The sequence below is a fragment of the Corapipo altera genome, unplaced genomic scaffold, assembly GCF_003945725.1.
Source record: "Corapipo altera isolate COAL_440 unplaced genomic scaffold, ASM394572v1 22b, whole genome shotgun sequence".
Lineage (NCBI taxonomy): Eukaryota > Metazoa > Chordata > Aves > Passeriformes > Pipridae > Corapipo > Corapipo altera.
Window position 1 is genome coordinate 22,796,101 of NW_020884876.1, and position 23,618 is coordinate 22,819,718.

At 42.0% G+C, this 23,618-nt stretch overlaps 1 protein-coding gene across 5 annotated transcripts in view; it reads left to right on the plus strand.

Moving 5' to 3' along the window:
• Positions 1-15,809: 15,809 nt before the first annotated feature.
• Positions 15,810-23,618, plus strand: part of COL25A1 (collagen type XXV alpha 1 chain) — a 313,397-nt gene continuing 305,588 nt past the window's right edge. For all 5 annotated transcript variants that reach the window (XM_027636119.1, XM_027636120.1, XM_027636123.1 and 2 more), the window contains exons 1-2: positions 15,810-16,643; positions 17,193-17,262. In XM_027636119.1, the coding sequence (XP_027491920.1) occupies positions 16,251-16,643; positions 17,193-17,262 (463 nt within the window). In that variant the 5' untranslated portion in view covers positions 15,810-16,250. The remainder of the gene's footprint in view (positions 16,644-17,192; positions 17,263-23,618) is intronic.

Consider the following 23,618-nt stretch of genomic DNA (forward strand, 5'->3'; position numbering starts at 1 on the left):
ATGTTCTGGGACTCTGTTATGTGCTATACTTAAAATACATTTTGAGATTCTGACATATTTGGATTTGGTCAGATGTGGTGCTTGGCTCCAGATCAGAATATCACTTACATTAAGTCTAGTTGTGGTATGAAACCCTAGACTAGGATTTGTATTCAAACTAAACAATACTAGAATCCTGCAAGCAGTTCCTGTAAGAGCTCGGCTATATTTGGTGGCTACCTGAGCAGCTGAGGCTTTAAATAAAGCCAGTACTGCTTGCTCAACTTTTACTAGCATAATCAGCAGTCTTGTTAAAAAAAAAAAAAGAAATCATGCTTTTTTGTTTGAAACCTAACTGGAACGTAAGTTTTTCCAAAAAAAAAAAAAAAAAAAAAAAGAAAAAAAAAAAAGAAAAAAAGAAAAATTTGTCCACAGGTTTGGATTCATATCCTGGAACTAAATTAATTTTTCTTTCTAAGACTTTCCTTTCTCTATGATTTTCTTAGCAATGAATAGGCCAACAACTTAAGGGGAAGAAGAAATATGACCAAAGCAACATGAGTATCATGTATCTGATGGTGCTGAACACTGATACCAAATTTATAACTGTGCACATTACTGGCTTAAGACTCAGAAGAAAAATCCAAACCAGAATCAGAATGTAGCAGAACATTTATTTTGGCACATTAAACTTGGAGGCACATATTTAGAACAGCTTGCAAAGGAAGAGTCACACCTTTAAAAAACAAAATGAAGGCTGTACTCACACCTCACGTGCGAAAACTGGACCTAAAAATAACATAATGGTTTCACTACATTAAGCAGACTACAGCACATGGAGCTATCAAGAACTTCCTTAGTTCCTGGAACCTCCAACCTGTCTAATATGTGGTCCCTGCAAAGATCCAGAGCAGGACCACAGGTGCTCCTGACACAACACTGACACTATATAGGCTTCAAGGGCTTCATCCCTAGCCACATCATCCTATTGTGTTCTAGCAGGGTGGTGTCCAGCCTCTTGCATCCAGACTGTCAACCTGAACATGGTAATGGAGGGTAATCAGGCAATTCATTGAAAAGCACACTCCTGCTCTAAGCTAGGCTATTAACTATGCCCTGCCTGATGCGGCAGCAGCTGCTTAGCACCTCTTATTGTTGCTCTAGGCAGGGGCATTGCTCAAAAGTGCCCCTTTCCCTTTCTGCCTCTCTGTTGGTGATCTGGTAACACAGTAAAAACTCAACTGATTCCTGCCTTCCCTCTGTATGCTCAGTGCCACTGTACATCCTGTCATGTTAGCGGAGCTCTGCATGTGCTTACAAAGCACAGCAGGCAGTATGGAAATGGTCTGTGCTATATTTTTGACAATCGCCATTTTATTTAATAGTGCACTGACTAAAGACTCTCTTGGATGCTGTAGATAATCCCCCATATTCCAGTCAGGTAAATGAGGAGTCATCATCTTGTTTCCTCTTGGTTCTCTTCCCCTGGGAGTGCCACTGCCTGTGCAGATACATGAGAGAAATGGTCCACGTGCTCCCTGCTCAGTGCTGCTGCAAGGGGCCCTATGCCTATGGGGCCAGAGGGGAGACTCCTTCCCACACTGAGCTCCTCACACTGACCAACAGGTCAGCCATGACGTGGCTCTGCATAACGTTCAGACACACCCAACCCCTCTGCTTCCTGATGTGCAAGAAGAGTCTGCCTGCCTAAGTGTCCACCTTAGAAGGTAAGTCACCTGTTTCACCAATGGGAAAGCACAAATCTGGCAGGTCTTCATAAAAAAGTAATGAGACTGGCTCTAAATATTTGAAGTACACAAACCCAATTTATTTTAAAATTCACTTATGCTCTGAGCCTTTAGTATTCATATTTTTAAACTCTTCTGAGATCTGGAGGGTAAGAACTCATCTCTCTGTCTTTCTCCCTTCTAAAGGAGCTGCCACCTGTGGTGCTTGCAGAGAAGGACTGGGGGAAAGTGTTTCACTCTGAGACATTCCCAAATTGCTGGCTACACAGCCCTACTCAACAGCTAAAGAAAGCACACACAGAAGGAAAGTAAAGACATGAATGAAGCCCAAGGAGGAAGCCCATGATATGAATGACTGTGGTATCTTTGTCTTCAAGAGAAATAGCAGAGGCCAGGGGCAAGTCAGTGTATTGGCCTGCAGTGATGGCTCAGAAAGCTATTTCCAAAGTCAGTTTTCTGTGGGCTGCCACTCTGCATGTGCAAGTGTCTGAGGTGCATGGGTGCTGCTGTGCCCTGTTTGCTGCAGAAGAGCTGCCTGTGGCAGAGCAACCAGCCAGGGGCAGCCCTGCAGCAAACAGCTGCAGCAGTTTCAAAGCGAATGTGAGCCAAAGCTCGCTCTTTGTTGGTGCTTGCAAAGCCACTGTTAACAGGAGAGGATAAAAAAAAAAGAAGACTAAAAAGCAAACAGTGATGTGGTAACTTCCCTCTTAGCACAGGGACTATTACTGGTGTTAGGGATGTGTATGGCTCACACAGCCCCTTTATTATGCACACATTTTAAGTGCAACCTTGCATGATAAGGTCCGTGTTCTCTCCCACCCTCTCCTGCTGTAAGTTTTCCAGATGGAATGATACTTTCTTTAAGCTCTCCTTCATTACACTATCAACTGCTTCTCTCACCTGGGAAATAAAGGTTAATTGGCCCTGTGCAATTACCGATTCATATCACAGGCACACAAGATAGCCAAGATTAACTAACAATCATTGCAAAACCAGCAAGTATTAAGCTAGAGATGCCATATGATCCTCACACAAAGCTAAAAATTGTGACCAGCATACTACCCATGTAACTGTAAACTGTGTAGTCATACAGATGTCTTTGGAAGCTAGCTACAGGCAATTAAAGAAGTCATATATGATAAATTGCAACATCTTCAAAATCTCAAATGTTAAGTGCCTTCATTCTAAGATTTCTACGCTATGGCTAATATATCCTCAGATCATTTTCTTTAAAACTAAATTGCATTCAAGTGATCTGTCCTCCTCTGCCTTGATATTCTGTTTCACTTTGTTAGCAATTAGTATTATAGAAAAGACATCTTTAGTCCAGGACTGATTTCCGACTCATTTAACAGTTCATTGTTGGATAATGGAAAAACAATTGAATCAGAGGCTGAAGCTAAATGGTTCATCTGAGTACAGAAATGCTGTTTATTATTTTGGAGATGTGTAGAAATGGCACTTGCTAACTCAGGCTACCATTTCAAGAAGAAAACAGCACACGAAGCTGGGTATTAACTCCTAATTCTGCCTGCCACAAGCAGCATCACTGCCGATGGACTGGGACTGAACTTCATGGGAAAACACCTCCTTTCCAAAATGGACTGACACGAAGCCAGGGCTGCCCAACCCTACAACCCACAGCACTTCTCCGTCAGTGCTACAGCTGTAACTTGTGAAGTACTTAAGGATGAAAGATACTGTGAAAAAAAAAGGCTGTATTTTTTGAGCTTAAAGAAGGCTACTAAATAAGTAAGTCTTTATGGTAGTCTTAGAACATCGTATGGCTTCAGGCAAATACATGTTCCTTTTCAGATCAAAACAGAGGAGAAATAGTCTTGGTCTCTGAAAGGAAATGGGTTTAGACAGGAAGCAAACAGCATCTCTTAAATGGAAGTAAAAAAGAAGACAGCACAAAGAGCCATATGCCTGTCTTCCTTGAGAATCCTCAACAAGGGAAGGAGGGAGTCTTGTTAGAAGGGTGACATGCAGTCTATGCTTGTGTAGACAGGGAAATAAGAAAACAACTTCAATAGGTGAGAAATGTCAAAGAAATAAAATAGGTATGGTAAAAGAGGTGTTAAGGAGGATTATTTTCCCTCAATATATTCCCTGAAATCCTATTTAATATTAATGAGACTTGAATACACAGCTCGTGGGGAAAGAACAGTGATCTTCGTGGGCTTAAATAGGATCTTACAAAATTCAGATAAGCACAAGACATAGCCAAAACAAGTTGCTTGAGTTCTAAAAAAATGCAGACTTCAGATGCACAGAATAAGCCATTGGTAAAACAAAGTAAGACCAATAAAACAGACAAAATAAAGAGACAGTTGGTGTGAGAGTCATACTCTAAACTCAGGTAACTTCCTTGTCTTTGGTAGATCTCATTGATCTGTAGCAATGGTATTAGATATGTAGCCCATGAGGAGCTCCTGCCAGCAGGTAACTGCAAACACATACACATTTTCAGCTGCACAGCACTGTAAAGAGTGTTCCTTCCCCTTTTTCCTATGCCATGTGATAAATCCTATGATGAAATACGCCTTCTTGCGTGATGTTTCATATAGCCACCATCAAAATAACTCAAGAGACAGCATTGAAAATATTTGTACTGAGCTACAATTCCTCTGTAAGTGTTTAGGAAGACGTGACAGGTCAGTCTTCAATGGGTGTTTGGCAGTAGAGCTCTGTAGAAACCCACTGAGCTTGGATGGGGTGGCATTGCAGCAGCAAACTGCTGGAAAGAAGTATGCTATCTCTGAAGTGGGAAGATGAAACAAGCTTTTAACTGGGGGAGAATCACAGGAACCACAAGAAGAAACAATGAAGGTGGGACATAAACACAGAGGGTGATTAATTTCAGTGGGTCCCAGCTCCTGACTGTAATAAATCAATACATGTTAGCATCAAGTATGGAAGAAGCAACATTCTGACAGACACCTCAGGAAAGCTGATTGCTCCAGCCTACCCCAATTCACAGGAGTATGAATGGCAACACTGGAAGGGCTACAGAAGTAAACCTGCCCATGGCTTATGTGCATTTCTTTGTCAATATATCTTTTCAAATCAGCATCTAGTGGGGGAAAAAAAAAAACAACAAAACCCAAACAAACCAGCCTCCAGATGAAATCACTGAGAAGCAGAGCAGGAGTTTGGTTATGGTGAGTATGGAGGAGCAACTAGCCTGCAGCACAGCTACCTTCAGACTCTCACATTGCTCCAGGAAGCTTTAATCATGGTTGTAGTTCATGAAGTTTAACAGCTCATTTATGGTACAGTTTCAGAACTCTTCACTCTTTTATAAGTGTATGGGACTTTTCCTATAAACATGGATTGAGAAGGCGGTTTTGGAGTATTTTTTACACATTGTAATCACATACAGGAATGCTATCACTTGTAAAAAAAAATTATATTCCCTCTCTCTACGTGTGTGTACATATCTATATCTCTATCTATATCTATATATATACCCCCCATTTTATTTTAAGCATATGGGCTGGTATTCCTGTGGGTAAACCACCTAAAAATTACTTCCGGAACAGACACATTAATGGAGACTCGAGTAATTAAAATGTAAAGTACAGCTGAGGAAACCTTGGCAGCAAAATATTTGAGCATTGCCAGAAAAAGTAGATTCCCACCTGACAGCCAAATTTCATTACCCTTTTGATGACCAGTATTACCAGTTTGATTGGTCTTAGTAACTTTTAAGTCTTTCTTACGTTCTGGAGATTAAGGTATTGTTGCCTGCAGTCATAACACCTAGAACTGCGACGCTGTCAGGTTTCAGTGGTTACGTCGGGGTCAGCTGGTCTTGATGCCCAAATGGGGCATTTCCCAGATGCCCACAGGGGGTTGCAATGAGGCCCATCAGAAGGAGCACACATGCCAGCCTGCCAGCACTGTTTCTGTGTGCACCACTGCTACCATGCTGGTACCATCTCTTCCCATGTGGCAGAAAACAGACAGGTGCTTGCTCAAACCCATTAAAGATTCCAGGAGGCATTTTACAGAGGAAGGAATTATAGATGCCTATTTCCTGGTTTCCTGAGGGAAGCTGCTTTGATGCCGGATTTTATATTCATCATGAAGTTCATTGGAAAAGGTATCTTCACTTCCTTTCCAATCTGTTTTGAGAAGCATCTGCTGTGTTTCATGCAGGCTACAGCTGATTTCTGTGGAAGGGAGCGATTCCTACATAGGATTTACACATGACAGCAGCAGGCAGAGAGAGCATTGAGGGGCAGGCTTAATCCTCAGCTGTGCTCCAGCTGATATCAAAGAGCTTTTATATTTAATAAGTCTCAAGTACTTACAATATCACAGAGGACAGACAAGTACAGAAAAATACAGCAGAACGAAACTATCCTCAAGGGCAAGATGAAACAGAAAACTAAGAGTCCAAGATTTCTTAAATGAGTAGAAGTCTACATTCAATAAAAATGAAAAATTATACACAAATCATCCTGCTGTTTCAGGAGGATAGTTTATCTAAATATGATGTCAGGCAAAAACCACTGGAACACCGGTGTTGGGTAGGTACGTGTCAGAAAGCAGACACACAAGTAAGCACCCTGAGAGAGGACTTCTCCCCAAACATTGTTTTTCCTCTCTGTTTCATCCAGGAGAGCAAACCCCCAAAAGAATAGATCCCTCTCCAGAGAGCCTTTCTTTGCTCTGCAACTCTGGTCACCCACCTGGTGTTCCACATCAAGCAGAAAATACTTCAGCTGCAGTGATGAAAAACATTCCCTTTCCTGCCCCACTGGGGGAGTGCTGCTCCCAAAGCCCACTGGGGGAATGCTGCTCCCAAAGGCCCCTCGGGGTTGTTTCTGTCCTCTAACACAAGGACTGTTTTAATTTTAGACTTGAGCTGTCGTTAACCAGAAACATCAGAAAGACATGTTTTCAGAGATTTCAACCAACCCAGAACAAATCTCACAGCTGGAAGACACTCTTCCTTAAGTCCATATAACACTTTCTTGACACAAGACATTCCCAGCGCTGTGTGCAGGGCAGTCTCTCCGCATGCAAGAGGCACCTTCTTCATCTTGAGATCTGTCGAGCCCAGAGAAGATGTCCTCATCTTGTCCTCCAGCTAGCTGGTAAAACATAACTTTAAAGTTCCTGTATCTCTTCCCAGTCCCTGTATATATAAATATCTTTTGTGTCACCATTATAGGTCTTTTATGCTCTTCTGCTTTTTCATCCGTAGTGCTACCATCCCGCCATCAAAGCATGTCCGTTCTCTTCTCTCAGTCCTACTTCTGCTTCATCAAGAAAGAGCATTTAGGAGCATTGTCCTCAACTATAAAAGGCCATAGTAAATTCCTTTTATTCATATTTCCCACATTGTTGCTTTCTGCAGTGTTAATGCAAGGTTACCCTTCTCCTCCAGCTTTCTCCTTTATCAGCCCTCACCATTATACACATTTGCTGTCGATCTCATATGACTGGTTGCCAATATATTCCTGCTCACCTATAAAGACAGTGTCTCTCACAGCTCCCCTAGAGACTGAGAGAGCATTTAATGCACATGTAACATGCAGTTGACTGTTTTTGACAGTGCAATCCTGGAAAGTTAAAGGAGCAGGAAACTTTGTTTTGATGTCTAAGCAGACATCTATAATGCAGCAGTGCAATTTTCTGGAAAGCGTACATGTGGAGGGCTCTGGGTGAGGAAGAAGCATAGTGGGGCTGTGGAAAACGGAAGCTCTGCAGAAGAGATCCAGGACTAGGGAGCATGACTAATACTAAGGATGGTAAATTAAGAGGTTACCTGGTAGTCCCTTTCTCCCTTATGTCAGTACTCACTGTGTTTGATCTCCATAGCCAGCATTATCATCAAAGACTTAAATTTTCTTACAGGTACAGAAAGTAGGGAAGACAAAACAGCTTGACTTTACCTTTGGCATAAAAATAATACAAGTAGTGTAAAGAATATGACAGCTACAATAAGTCTATGACAGTAATTTAAAGAATCTGAGTCCCTGAAGGTTTCAGTTTAGTCTCTGGCAGCTGGCGGCCTGACGGAGTTGAGATGATGCAGACACAAGGCTGGGACCTGTAATCCCAAGCAGCCGGGCTATTTTATTATGCTTATTCACATGAATACTTGTGAAATCTACAGGAGATCTATGGATTCTTTAGCTGATAATGTCTCCTGACTGGCTTCCTTATCTCTCTACTCATGGCAAGGAAAAATGTCCTAAATGTTCATTATCAGGTTTCAGACACTTTTCTGACCACCAGGTTAATTTTTAGCTCTGCAACTCTCTGAGGCTGTGCTCAGACACCTTAGATCCATAATTTTCATAATGACAACCTAATTTTTGTCCAGATATTGCACGTATCTTAACCCATTTTCCTTCCCTGATAATTTCACGTGGAAGAGATTACAGTGCTGTTCATAGATGAAAAGACGTGTGAAAGATACCTTTAACACTGACTTTTGGAACCAGCCTCAATGGTTGACCATCCCTTTCCCTAAAAACCACCCTTTCAAAGCTTTTACAATTGTGCAGCCTTAAGGAATTGAGCTTTTTTCCCCCCTTTCTCTCTGTAGAAAGAACAAGAAGCCTAGAGAGTCAAAAAGCCAGGAGCTCTGAAAAGCCTGCAGACATCTACATGTGCTCCCACTCTGCAGAGTGGCAGATTGAAGCCCATTTTGCAAATAGAGGGAAAGTGACAGCTGAAAGATAAAACGTGGGGATAAAGGGTTTGAGAAAACCAGGATGTCCCCTCAAAAAAATCTGAAAAATAAGTGAAATCCATAATATACACTTCTTTTGCACCTCACAGTAACCCTGTTGTGTAGGTTTTGTCATGTACTTACAGGCAGCTTAAAATGCACTTTGTTCTGATCCAGAGAATCTAAACAGTTGTTTTGTAGATGTAGATAAGCCTCTAAGAGAAAGGTTTTCTGTTTGTTGGTTGGTTTTTGGCATGGGTTTTGTACTGGTTTTTCCCCCCATACCTTGAGTGTGATGCAGTTGGGCATTTTTATCTTCCCAGGATCTGAGCATGATCAGGAAGGAAAGATTTTTCTTTGGAAAATTTGCATGAACAAGCAACAATTTCCCCGAAAACTTTGGTTTTGTTCTTCAGAAGGGGATTAAAATCTTCAGCTGCTAATGGCATAGCATTTTGAAAACAGACTTGAATAACTGTGGAGGGGACCAACACTGATAGAGTTAGTCAAATTAGGGATTAACTCAGAAGAAAATACAAGAAGTAAAAAAATTGTGATTTCTGTTGATCCAAATTTTACCTGTTTGAATTTTTTGTATTTTCTCCAGAATCTATCTTTAGCAGTGGCTCAATTCTGTTTGTCCTCAGAAGACTAGGATAAATTTGTCTGAGATAAATAATCTTTTATTAAAAAAACATACACTTAGTTTATATCAACATCTCATTGAATTCTGTGACACAGGAAAACAAATCTGAAATTAAAATTAGTTTTCAGACTTCCCTTTCAAGATACAATAGCTTTGAGAGTTATGACAGAGCATTTGGATAACTGACTTTTTTGCAATTTGCTGAATGATGGGACACTTTTTTCCTGTGATGTGACTGACTGGGGAGGTACTAATGAGCATGTAGACATCTGTTTCCAGATCTAACTGAAATAATGAGAGATTCAACAACTGATTGGAAAAGACAAATCTCCTGAGCCCACCACTGCCTTCTTCAGGCCTAGCAGCACAAAACAGAAACATCGAGTAGACCAAACAATCGCTAATAGCACCAAGAAGGGAAGCTGAAGGTAACTGAAGGTAACTGGACATCCTGATAAAGATTTCCATTTGATAGGATCATAGTCATTTGGTAAAACAGAGAGAAGGAAATGGCCTTGAGCAGAACTGTGGATGACAGTGTAAAATGAGGCACTGATACTCACATATGCAGTGCGTATAAGAGGAAATTTTATTCCAGATAAATTACTTGGAATATACTAATTCCAAATTGAGGAAAAAAAATCACCAGACTTAATCTGGTTTTGAGTCACTAGGAGGACACCGTCCATTGAACCAAGGGAAGAACTCCTGAGGCAACTAACTCCCTTTTTTATAATCCAGAGATTTTTCTTCTGCTTGGTTCCAGTCTCCTTTCTTTTAATCTGGTAATCAAACCTTCCTTCTTCTGTCTTCTGCCTTTTCTGATTCCTAATTGTTTGTTCCACAATAATGTTGTCCATTTTTGACCCACAGTGTCTGTAGACTTCAGAAGCTTCAGCCTCTTAAGTATGTAAATAATTGGCAGTGTTTATAGAAATATTAGTTTATCTGCATTATAATGATCCTATGATTGCCAATGTCCTGCACTGTCCCGTAGGACCTTTAAATTTCTAGTAACTTTGTGTTGGGGCAGAAAAATGTCCTCAGAGTTACTGCTGCCTTTTTCAGAGGTGGCTTCCATTGAGATCTCTCAGCAGTACACTCTTTACTGTAATAATTTCTCGGAGAAATATAATCACTTCTTGAAAATAACTGCTTCTGCTACAAGAAATATGGAATTAACAAGATGAAGGAAATTTTCCTGCTGTATAATTAGATTTTTGTGCTGGATCCTACATCTTGACTTTCATGTTGGCATTTTTATATCCTTCAAATACTCCAGCACAAGTTAAAGTTTACTTCCATGACTAATCCTATTGATTTGGATCAGACTACACACATGAGTGAAGTTACATGTTAATATAGGACTTTGCAGACTCAGAAACTCTTAGTCCAAACTTTGTCCTCCCAGACTTTCACCACGACCCATGAATTCCACTGGTGTTCATTCATATACAAATAAACAAACCAGGGAACCAAGGGATACTAATTGGCCTGGAGCCAGGGCAAGGATATCTTTTTTCTTTCAGTCTGAAGTTCTCAAGTCTGGTCTCTGTGTCCTATTTCTGATGACTGCTCTCCATTCAGTGAAATTCTTGACAGAGCTTCCCAAGCATCAGCTGCATTTTAAAGCAAGTATTTGAAGCTATGGAAAAGGTAAGGTAGTTGGTTTATTTGTTATGAAGCATTTTGTAATACATTCACATGAAAAATACTTGTAAATTTTAGTAAAGAATGACATACAGGGTCTGAACTTTGTGGTGACTCAGTCTGTAGGTCTAGCAGACCTGGTTTCATCATGTTGAAAAAGGAAATCCTGTGAAATATATTAAAATCCAGATGCAAAGGGTTTTTTTATCTTTTTATTTTTAATATCACATTTGCCAAAATACCAGTAAGGTTATGGAACTAATAAACTAAATCCTATGCTCATGTGACTCAATTACCTCTAGTCTGAAGATAAGTCGGACTTAAAATTCAAATATATGATGTGTTTGTACAGTAGATGTGAAATGAGTATATCTAAGTATTAAATCACAAGCAAGTGTTATCCATCTGCTAAGTATATTAATGTACTGCATCATGTATACTGTAATGTGCTTATATTAAATTTAAAGTGACAGAAGGAAATCAATTTGGGTATTTGAAAGTGAAAGGCTTTTCCAACTTTCTTCCCAAAACAGTGAAGTAAGTTGTTTTTCTGGTGATTCTGTGTTATCTTGGCAAATATTATGAGCAGCTCAGTGAGAAATATCATACTACCTAACCTGTCAGAGAACTGAGAAGTGAGGCAAGTTACAGAAGTGCTGGATTCTGCTTCTACCTTGCATTTTACCAGTATAAGTATATAAAATCTGAGTAAAATCTCATTTAGGGTGCAAGATGCACTCTAATTCAAAGGTCGAACTGAGTAGGAGAGAGATGAATGAAGGAAGAAGTAGAATGCAGATGCAATTCAAGTCCACATATAATGAATAATATATAAGGTCTGTTTGAAAGCGGGAACCTTTGCAAAAGAACGGTTTCCATAACCATTATTAACCATTCAAACATTTATCTCTGTGTATGTCACCTCAGTTCTAACACTAAGCCCCAGACTCCAATCCCTACTTGTATTTATTCTCTGTCTCCTGTCTTTTCTGATCATATATGCAAAATAAAGCACAAACTGAACACGGTTCATTGTTTCAGGAGATGAGTGCTTATTTTTCACTGATCTGTTTTTGCATAATTTTAATCACAAGTTTATGTTCTATCTGGTAAAGAAATCCAGTAGTCGACTGTGGGTTGGTCAGCCAGAATATAGCACGCTGTAGACATAAAAATATGGAAAGAACTCCAGACACTAGTTCTGTCTGGTGGAAAATTGTTATCTGCAAACACCATCCACATCCTCAAACACAGACCTATGAAACGCAAACAGTAGCATCTTGTGTCAATACCTTTGGCTGGTCATGCACAAGATCTGCTGAAATGTGGCCTTTAGAGATTTGAATCTTCAGAGTGAGAGCACTCCCCTCCTGGTGGGAAGTGTGGTCACCTCAGGTCTGTGTGCATGAGCACTTCAGCAGTCCTTACTTAAAATTCTCCTCCTTTTGCTACTATTGGAGTTGGAGTGCTGCAGATCTGGCATTTCATATACTCTACCTGTACATGTTAATGGCCAGTTCAAAACACCTGGTGTACAGTTCTTATTTCAAGCTGCTATATTCTGGCTATCAGATACAAAATAGGCTTTTAAAGCATTTTAAGTGTTTTGTAACCTGAACTTGCATGGTATATCATCCTAAATGTGACCAGCAACATCTGAGATACAGTTCCTGACTGCAAGCAGTTAAATTACTGCTTACCCATATGAACTGCCATCTGGTTTACTCCTGGAGTAGGAGTTTAACTCCTTAGACCAAGTTACCCTCTCTAATTCAAAACCTATAAATCTTCACCAATAAAAAAGGTAAAAAATACTGGGTTTTTTTAAGAGAGAGAGAGGGAAAAAAAAAAGAAGAAACCCAGTTCTTTCATTGCATGGATAGCATTCTCCAAAGTGCTACAGCAATCTGGTTTTAATCTTAGTTATGATCCTAAGTAGATGCCTTCTTGACTCTGGCATCATCATGGCTGCAAAATAAGAAGCAGGCTCACTGGCACTGAACATATGCATGTCCTGGATTCACTCTGCCTTGTGGAAAGCTGGCAAAAGCAGCAATGCTGTGTCTTAACAATTTTTTTATCCAGTTTATTGTGTTTATGGGACAAGCGTACTGCATAGCTGCTGGTTGTCCACTTGATGGTATCAAGTAACAGAGCACAGGAGGGTACGGCTGCTTAATGCTCTATATTCCAGCAGACGTGACCGGAGATTTTTATAACAGGTAAAACAGCTGTGTTATGTTCTTCACCTACACAAACAACTCCTGTGCTAGATTTAATCAGACTGTGCATAATTCAGCTTGCTGCTCAGATTCCACAGTCCAGTCTAGTCTATTCTGGATCAACCTTGCTGTGAAGTGGATAAATAATGCCTCCATCAGGAAAATTAGCACATTTTTTCTGTAAGAAGAGCACATTACTAATTTGCATTTTCAAAGACTTTCTGTTATCTATTTCTGTGTGAAAACACATTAGGAAAAAAGCTGCTGGAAATAACTTGTTCTCAAATTCTGTCACTATCAAATAATTTCTAAGCATTTTAATAAACTTTTATCTCACATCTTTCCCAGAACCAAGCTTTAGCAAAAAAGAAAAATGTAACTGTAAGCTGGAGCAAGAAGGACGACTTGGCACTGCTCTTTTTCCTCTCGCTCTCCTTCATCGTGTTTCTCTTTGTCTGAGGATATGTGTGAGCAGACAAGCGCATACACGAGAATGAACCTCGTCTTTTTCAGAGGTGAGACCAGGCAGGGCTAACATTTCTCCCAAGTGTGTAGAGGTATAGCTACCCATTGTGAAAAAAAACATGGAATTTCTTGGATATTTTAAAGTTGTGCTTTCCTGGTTTGTCCCAGACAGGAAAAAAAAAAAAGGTTTCTTATCATACCTTTTCAGAATAAGAAACATCTAGCATGAGATTTGTTATTCACTAGGATAACAGCTTTGCACTGTGTCCCACAGAAACATGGTGATCTGGCTCCTTTGGCAATCTGTATGATGTCAAGTATATGTAAATCTAATGTAAGAAGGGACTTTCTGTCTCAGGCTATTTAATTTCTGATGTAGAATATGCCTTGTCCAAAACAAAAGGCATGATGCTGGGACAGAAAGATGCCTGGGCAGAAAGACTGCATCATTTGGCCAAGCAAAACATTGAGCCAGGTCACACTGACCTATGGTTTTCTGGGCCCCATATGGGGCACTAAAGCAGTCAGAGGATGACCATACCTGCCCTGAAATAACAAGAGCTGATCTCGGGAGGAAATTTCACCCTGGCCTAGATGGGGCAGCACCCACTTGCATACCACGCAGGCAGCAGCAGCAGGGTGTGGGCAGCCATCCTGCCCCCGGTGGCGCCTCACTAACCCCCAGTATAAAATGACAATCATATCCTGAGGGTTTGCACTGTTACTTTGCTGGATGTCACCTCGAGCAGGGCTGAGTAATGGTGCTGGCTACTAGCAGCAGGGGGTAATGTGAAGTGCCGGAGCTGGCGCCGATGGCTTCCAGCGCCTCGCGGGCCGCCAGCCACTGCGAGGCAGCCTGGACACTGCTCATACCATACTTGGGGAGCCCATGCTACACGCCAAATAAGAGCATGTGGGTAGTATTTGTTTTCTTCTGTCAGTTTATTAATTCCAAATATTATTTCATCTTCTGATTGCCAACAGATAGTCTGTGAGCGAGTTCTTGTTCTGAAAAGCACAGTTCTTATTCACAAGTCCTGATCATAAGGTATGTGCTGCTTGGGGGAATTTGTTTGCAAACTGTTCATTGCAACTATTAACTGTTTATTGTGAAGAGACTATCACCCAGGGCTATGTAATCACGATTTCTTCTCCCTGATTAGAGTCCACAAAACTTTTTGTTTAGAAAGAAGAGAAAAATTATGAAGAGTAAATGACTAGCTGTGAACTTCTGGTACACTCTATTCAAAGTTCAAGTAAGTATAATGAAACCCACAAAGCTTTTTGGATCCACATCTTCATGGCATTTGTGACTGCTTGAACACTTGGGAAACAATAGGTAATAAAACTGCACAAATATGACTCCATAAGGAAACTTGATTCATAGTACAAAGCAATACTTTTAGTCTTGTTTGAGAAGTGCCATAGTTGGACAAGTCTCTTTTTCATCCCGTGAATCTATATCCTGTAAGTAGTCAGTATTCACATGATGCCAACTAGGGTGAACTACATGTTTCTTTGATGTCTGGTCCTGCTTTCAGAAGCTTCCCTGGTTTGAAAAGTGTACTGAGCACGAGAGACGTCACACAAAAGTGCTACGTAGGAGATGCACTGTGGTAATGCCAAGATGAGAACCAAACTACAGTAGGTCAATGCAGCATTTGGAAGACAAGAGGCAGACGGGGAAGGACCAGAAACCAACAAGCTTCCCATCAGGCTATGTGTGCAGTTGCCTGGATGTTGGTGGTTCCTTTCTGTTCAGCCAAACCAGAAACAATGAAAACTGGCCAGTATGCATGGAAGAGTGAAGAAGCAACTGGGTAAATAAACAAGCAAAAAGAAAACTGGCTAAAATTAAACCTTCTCCATACAATGGGGAGTTAGGGCATGCTGCTCCCTTGGAAGCGAGCCGTTGCATCGGCTGCCTGCGCGCTCGCCGGGAGCCGGGCTGCTGAGTTACACACGTTTATCCTCCGCGCTCTAAAAAAAGAACGGGACGACAGGGCGCTCCCGTGTTTTATGCCCGCACCGTGGGCATTGACAGCCCGGCCATAAACCGCCGTAAATTAGCCCGGTGTTCCAGAGCTTCCCCCGGCGGGGCCGGCCGCCCCTTGCAGCCCCTTCCCTGGTGTCGCCCGCCATGGGCACCCCCTCCCTCCCCTGGAGTCTCGGCGCCCCTCGCTCTCCACATCATTGAGCCTGGCGCTCCGCGCTCCGTACACACATCAGGCAGGGCGAGCTCCCCGCGCTGCCCAGGCCGACCCCGTGCCTAGGTGAATAAATTATGCCGATGAGGGCGGGAGGTGGGCCGGCGGGCGGGGGCGGCTCCGCGGCTGACAGCGGGGCAGCGCGGGCCGCCTGCGGGCTTCCCCGCCTGGCGCGGCGCGGCTGCTGGGCGCCGGCAGGCAGGTGGAGGGGCAGCAACAAGTCCGCCGGCGGCGGGGAGGAGAGCGGGAGGCGGAGGGGGGGCGATTCCCGCCCCGCGTCTGAAAACCTCTCTGACAAGTGGCAAACCGCTAGCAGAGCACGCTGCTCCTCCGGAGGGCGGGTGGAAGCCGCGGGGGCTCACCCCGCACCCAGCCCTGCTGCCGGCTTTTGGTTCCTCGCCACCTCCCCCCTCCCCTCCCGCCGCCGCCCCCGCTGCGGGGGTGAGTCGCGACCCGCTGCCGGGCGGGGTGCGGTGCGGACTGCGGTGCGCGCTGCCTCTCAGCCTTGAAAGTGTGTGAGCCCCTCGCGGGCTCTTCTACTTACCGCATTTTTTATTTTTTTTTTCCTGTTTGTTATTTATTTTCTCGTACTTTTTTGCCATTATTTTTGTTGCCGTTGTTTGTAAACTAATTGCCTCCATGGGGGGCGGAGGGAAGGAAATCAAAGCTGCCGCAGCTGAAGGGTGTGCGAGCACGCTGGGGAAGAGCCGAGGAGCCGCAGGACGGGATGGCAGCGGGAAGCCCGGCGGCAGCGGGAAGCCCGGCCTGGGGAAGCCTGGCTGCGGCGGGGAGCGCTGCCCGCGGCGGGCCGGGCCGCTCGGCTCGGCGCTGGCTGCGCTCCTCTCGGCGCTGGCCGCGGCCTCCTGCGTCTACCTGGGGGTGCGGACCAGCGACCTCCAGGCCAGGGTCGCGGCCATCGAAGGCGCCCGAGGGAGCTTCTCTGCCGCCGCCCCGCTCCCGCCGCTGCCTGGCTTTTCCCTGGAGCAGCTGAACGCGATGATGCAGGAGAAAGTGGAGCGACTTCTCGCCCAGGTGTGCGGGACGGGGATGGCCGCTGTCGGGCGGTGTGCGTGTGTCGGGGATGGGAGATGCTGTGTGCGGGGCGGCGGGAGGCCGAAGCGAGCTGCTCGGGCGGGAGATGGCGGGGAAAGCGAGGAAAGTGAGCCCGCATCCCCTGGGGGCGGCGGGACCGGGGGAGAGGCGGGCCGGGGGACGCTCCGGGTTGCTGGAGCGGGCAGGATGGGGTGTCGCGGGGGACCCCCCATCCTGCCCGGCGCTTTGCTCATCTGTAGCTTGCTGCCGTCCCCTCGATTTTGGACCGAGCGTGTCGAGAAGGCGAAAAGACGGGGGCCACTTGCGGCGGCGGTGGTGGGAGAGAGTCGGAGGTGTCGGGCTTGGTTTTGTTGTTGTCGGGGTGGTGAAGTCAGTGAGACACCTTAGGCCGAGTCCAAGCGGAGAAGCCATCGTTGGCTGCTAGCCTATGGAATAGCGGTACATCCCAGTTTGCGGCCGCGGTCGGGAGCGCTGGTTGTGGCGGAGCTTGCTCGCCGAGTGCCCTCACGTTGCTTCTTTCGCCCACAGAAATCCTACGAGCACTTGGCAAAAATACGAGTAGCTAGAGAAGCGGCTCCAGAGTGCAACTGCCCACCAGGTAACAGGCACAGCTTGGAAATGTCTCTCAGGCTTGTAACTCTGGGGTATTTGATGTCCCAGGTTTTTCGAATACATGTAAGTCAGATCCAGGGAATGCCTCTTCAATCAACAGCAGTTCCTTGTGTGGAAAAGGTGTAAAGCCCAGAATAAGTTTTTTGCACCGTGGCACTGGATTGAAATTAGTGCTACTTAAAAAAACCAGTTAGGCTGGATGTTGCCAAACAATAAAACTTATGAAGAAGTTATTGATCTACTTTAGCGAGTTGAACTATATTTTGTCTTAAATGGGGTAGTACTGAATCAAGGCATTGTGTGCTCAACTTGGGAAGTAGAACAAAAGTCTTTAGGAAAAATATTAAACAATTTATAACATGGATTGAAGTAGATGAAGAGTCTGTTGCAAGTTAGCAGTAATATATATAAAAGCTTTTTCAGTCTCATTTTTCTGGAATCTTGGTTGAAAGCGGTTTCCTTAGGAAGGAATTGCAGGTTTCTTACTGAGTGTTTAGAACTGTGTATGTTTATGCAACCAGAGATGTTGCTTGACTTTGGAAATGGGCCCTCCTAATACAGCCATCAAGTGTTCATACATTCACACTGTAATGTTTCCTGTGTTTTTTGTGCTCCTTTTTGATAGACTGGTAACTGTCAATGTTGTTTTAGATTTATAAACTTCTTCTAATATATACCAAAGTTCAGCTAGCAGCTTAAAAATTAAGAAAATAATGCCAGTGTTTCACAGGGTGATGTAGGAATGCCAGCATCCCCTGTGTGATGAAGAACACTAGATGAAGAGTATGCTTTAAATATCCTGTCCCTCTGTATGAAAACCAGTCTCCTTTACAGGTGGAATATCAACTGTCAGCAGGACTTAAGCTGATTATGCTTGCCAGAAGGATGTGAGATAGTACTGTGTATATAACGAAGGAGCTCTCCAAGTTTAGGATTTAATTCCTGCCAAACTCATCAGTTTGAAAGGACTACCGAATCTCAGTATTAAAACTGCTTGCAGTGGTTGGTACAATGTTTTGCTCATGATACAGCTGAGAATAGAATATTTACTGGCTGGTATAGGAGTTGCCATGGCTATCACGAAAAGGACAATATATATGACTTGGTGTGTTTTAAAAGGGTGCATAGAATTACTCTACTCCCAGCTAGTTTTGGTAAGGAACATTGGTTTCCTGCCATACTATATATATTTTTTTCCCTTTAAGGCTAACATAAGCAAACTGTGTTGACCTTATTTTTTCTGTTGTTCAACTGCAATAAATTATAAGATTCAAGTTTGTGCACTGAAAATGAGGGTTACTCATTGTGTTGTTTGCAGAGATGTATTCTGTGAGCCAGAAATGTTGTTGAATTAGATGCTTAGCTCTTCCACTTCTCCTTTTTCCTTGTTTAAATCCATCTGTTATGATGTTTTCACTTACTGTTTTCCTACTAGAAGTCAATATCTACTCTCTTATTGTTGATGTTAGGCACTGCTTTACTTCCCCACTACCACTAGAGCTCCACATTATACCAATTTTTATCTGACTTTTTTCCTTAAGAATTGTGTTTTATCAAATAGATAATGAGCAACAGAATATTTCTCACATGCATTGTAAAAATCCTTGCTACATGAAAGTCAAAATAAAGTGATTTGGGAAACATTTTCAAGGGAGCAAGTTTCATAAGACCGGGAAAACATATGAATCATTATAAAATGAAAAAAATAAAATGCAGAGAGGAGGGATTAGAAATGTGATATGGAGCTTTTCACCTCTCAGTAGCTGTTTCAGTTTGGAAACAAGTTTTGTAGTGACTGAAAGATGTTGCCATATGGTAGCCTCATTTTGCACAGCTTAAAATGAGTTGATGCTCTCATGCTTGTTGCCAGTGGACAGGTGTCTACCTCAAAATGGCATCCTTGAGAGCCTTGTCTGAGATCAAGGGCTGACTGGCACCACCACCTGAGTACAGTGCCTTCCTAAAGGCAGGCATTAGACAGAGCAGGAGGGGACAGGGTGAATAAATTGTTGTTTCTGCATTTTGTTCACTCTGTTAGAATTCCTTTTTTGACTGCACAGGATGGGCTTTTGTTTTCATCCTTAATGCTGCTATTACAGATTTGGACTACTGTGTTCAAAAAGGCATTTGGGTTAATAAGAAAAGTATCATGGAAACCCAGTGGTTTTTCTGTTGCCTGCTATTTGCAAAGCCGAAGAGTACATTGCCTCTTTACTTCCCCACATGGTTCTCTTTTGCTGCTTTATTCTGCTCAGCTTCTGCATTTCTTTCCTGGGTTTGTGTAATACATGTCTGTTAGAGATGAATTTGGAAGGCCTTGATGGTAGAGAAGTGATTTTTTTTGAAAAGTCACAGTACTATGAGAAAAGGTCGCTACCCGATGGCCACCAAGACAGTTTCCATCATCCTACTTTTTAAAGAAAAATGAAGATTATTTAAAAGTAGGTTACATTGTTCTCTATCTAAAGAAGATAAGGAAATTCAATCTGCAGACAGGAGGGTGAGAATGTGGCCTCTGGTTAAGGATTAAAGTTATGCAGCTGGTGTAGTTCTCATTAGCTTAAGATGTTCGTCCCCTTTCGACTCTCCGTGGTAGGAACCTGCATGTTCAAAGGGAAGTGGGTTTGAATGGCTCAGATACCAATGGGAGCCAAATTCACAAGCTCGTAGCTTGCAGAGTGGTCCACATGCAGCTTCTTTTAATTCAACAGTAGCCTTGAGTTTTATCTGTAGTGACGAGTGATCACGTTTCTCATTAAAAACTTCATTTTCACTAAATAGGATTTTTCTAATTCTTGTTTTCTATTTTCTTATAAAAGAAACATGTTGTGAGGTGATGTTAGAGTTTTGATTTTAATGTTGCAGGACTAAAACCAGATACCAAAGATTTTGTAAATATTTAAAAAATTACAATAGCAGGCATTCTTTCTCTTCTTAAAGCAGAGTAATAAAGTTTGAAAAGTAAATTTGTGCTGACATTTCTCCTAAATTACCTCAGCTCTAATAAGAGTGCCAGCATAAATCTCATGCTTGAAACTGGTGCTGGAGTCACTGCTGGTAGTTGGCCTTCTGCACATGGGACTAGGGGGGCAAACTGAGTGGCTAAAATTATTTTAAGTGTAATAAATTAATTATCCTTTGCTAGATGTATTTTTTATTATAAAGTAATGTTTCTCTACTGCAAAAGATGAACAGAAAACATAGGTGTGTAGGTGATTATTTCATACTTTAAATGGCTGTAGGAGCATAATCAGCCCTTATGAGGAACAGTCAAGCACCATGGTGGATACTTCTTACCAAGTGCCAAGAATTACACAGTTGTGGAAAGAGTAACTCCTACAGAAAGCACAGGGATACTCCCCACTCAGTAGAGTTTTAAGAATTTTTTTTAATTGTACGTTCTTCAGATTTTCCTCTTTCCAACGTCATTCATGTGTATACCTAGCATGTAGACTTCAACAGAAATGAACATATGCTTGCGTGTTTTAGTGATCTCATCTTTTATATGTATTGTAAGGGTCAAGTTCTGACACTTCTGGTGATGGGCCATGGTGTCTCATTGTGTAACTGGTCCTCAGAGCCTGCTCTTGGGGTCAGATAATGTTGGCAGGAGTCAAATCTATTAGTACAAGAAGTTCAGGCTTGGTCAGCAGGAAGGGTGTTGGGTGATTATATACAGTTCTGCATGTCCCTTTTGACCAGTGGCCAGTTTTAGGAAGCAATTACATTTCTTTTTCGTCTTCCCTTTTGAGGAAGATCTTTATAATTAATTTATTTCTTAAAGAACTGAGTTTTTAAAATTCTGCATTAACAAAGTATAAGTTACATAACATAAGAGATGTCTTTTAACTCTAACTATACAAGACACTGTGCACATATTTTCACTATAGCTTGCATGTAAATTTATGGGGTTTGTAGGCTTTGAGGTTTGCTTTAGGTTTTTTTTTCCTTCCCAGAACATTAGCTGAATTTCAGTGCTGGGTACCTGTCAAGGTTGACGACAAATTTACTTTTGTTTTTCATTAGTGCCATAGGTAATGTTTCTTCCTTTGTTCTTTCTCTTGTATTTTTCCCTTCAAGAAATGTGTATTTTTCTTGTGACTTCAGTGCCTTCACAGACCCCTTCCCCTTCTGTGGCTTCAAGCCCTTTCCAGGCACAGCCACTGTCATCATTCTTTCTTAGCCAACTATTTTGTGCTGTTTTTGTAATCATGTCATCTTGATTCTCTTGTTCCAGTCTTAAAGAGCTTTATGGTTTGGCATTTGAAGTACCTCCTATTTCACTATGCAATTTGCTGCCATCAGGTTATAAAGCTTGTTTCAGTGTAGCTGCGTGCATACAAACCTGTTCATTCAGCAGATAAAATGACATAAGCCAGGTTTTTTTTGGGAGAATATAGAATACCAGTTGGTCTTATTCTGGTTATAGTAGTTTTAGTGGGAAAACTGTGTTCTACAGCTGCAGTTCTTCAGTAAGATGATGAATCTGCTATATGTATTTTGATAGCAGCATGGAGGGCAAAAGTCAGTGTATTAGCATCACAGTACTATTTTTGTCATCTTAAGCATCTAATGTTTGTTTTGACATGCAATGGAAGTACAATTTAGGCACTCTTTCTTATTTCCACATGTTCCATAGGAACTGTTCCCTGGAGCATTTCAATTAGTGAGGCTGAAAGAATGGAGGAGAAATCAATTTTGGGGATTAAAAGAATCCTGAAGTAGGTATCAGCAGGTATTACTTTTTAAATTTTTTTTATTATGCTTACAATGAAGCAGTTCTGTAAAGACTGAAGAGGCAAAGAAAAGAGAAGCTGACTTAAGTGTTTACCAGTAGTGAGACCCAAAAGAAATTGCAGATAGATATAGAAGGTATCCAAAGTGGTTTATTCCTGTTACTTAAAATTTCAGTGTGCTATCTGAACCTAGCTCCCAGCACTACTTATTTCTGCCATGTCTGTATCATCTATTTGCTGAATGCAGTTCTCAGCTCTAATTTTGTAATTTTTCTGACAGGTCTCTGAGTTCTCCTTTCATACCTTCATTGGCTTGATATTTTTCAGTTCCTAAATCAAGATGTTTATTGATGTGCAGCAGCATGCAACCTTCTGGGTAGTCTGTTGTCTTGTTTGGATGACTGATTAAAGATACTGTTTTGTCCTCACAAAATAGCTAAATATATTTTATTGGCTAAGATGTGACCTTTTAATTCTCTTCCCTCGGGGTAAGGAGGTAGGGTGTGCAGCATGATGAATGAAACATAAAGGGGCTCAAAAGAGAACTGATTGACAGCAGACTGCACCAGATTTCTGTATTCTGTTATATTATTGATCTTAGCAGTGTTGTAGCAAAGGTTGGTTTGACTGTAAAAGTGTTAACAAAAGGTTTTTCTAAGTCTTGAGTTGAATAAATTTTAACTTGGTAGTTTTTTTTCAACTAAGGCATATTATTGCCCCAATTAACTGTTCTTATATTATGTGAGATTAATATGATATATGTTCTTATACTTCCTTGTATGTGACAGTGGTCCATCTCAAACTGGTGAAGTGTCAAAGCAGTTCAAGTACTGTGAGTGTTGCAGTGGGAGAAGTGGCCATTAGGCCTACTTTTGGAACAATGCTTCTAGTGTGTGTTGTTGCTTTTTTTTTTTCCTTTTTCTTGTTCTTGTTTTCTTTCTTAAATTGTGAAATATATGCATGTTTCCTTAAAGATTCTTTGAAGGTTGTATAGTTGAGTTCTGTTTAGCAATACTTCATTCCCTGTCCCTTTCCTTAAAGGTTAGTGGGTTCTTGGGAATGTATTGCCAGAAAAACAGCAATGATATACCTGCATTACAGCAGGTAACCTTTCTCACTCTTTCTCACTCCTTTCTAAATTTACTGGCTGCAGCTTACCTGTCTGTTTTGTCTATACTTAGCACAGGAAATATCAACTAAATTTGAAAACAGCATGACTGACAGAAGGTGTTTTTATAGGGCTTTTTAGGTTACCAGATAAAATGTATAATTAATATGTTCGAGTTACGAACCCTGTGAAACTATCCATCTTACTTTATTGTACACAGAACTTGAGCCACGTTGCAAACTGCAGCCTCTTCAGAAAGGCTAGTCAATGCAGAGCACCTTTCCTCTGCATTGTTTCAGTTGATTTTCTAAGTTAGCCACAAAAAAGGAAATCTGATGGCTTAGGTAGGTCTATTAATAAGAAATAAGAAGGCATAGAATACTGCAGGCGGGAAGAAACATTTTTGACTCTATACAATTAAAGCTGCAGGGTGCAGTTACATATCTGATACACACACTAGTGAACACGATGCTGCAGGTTTGTTTTTTGGAAGCTTGT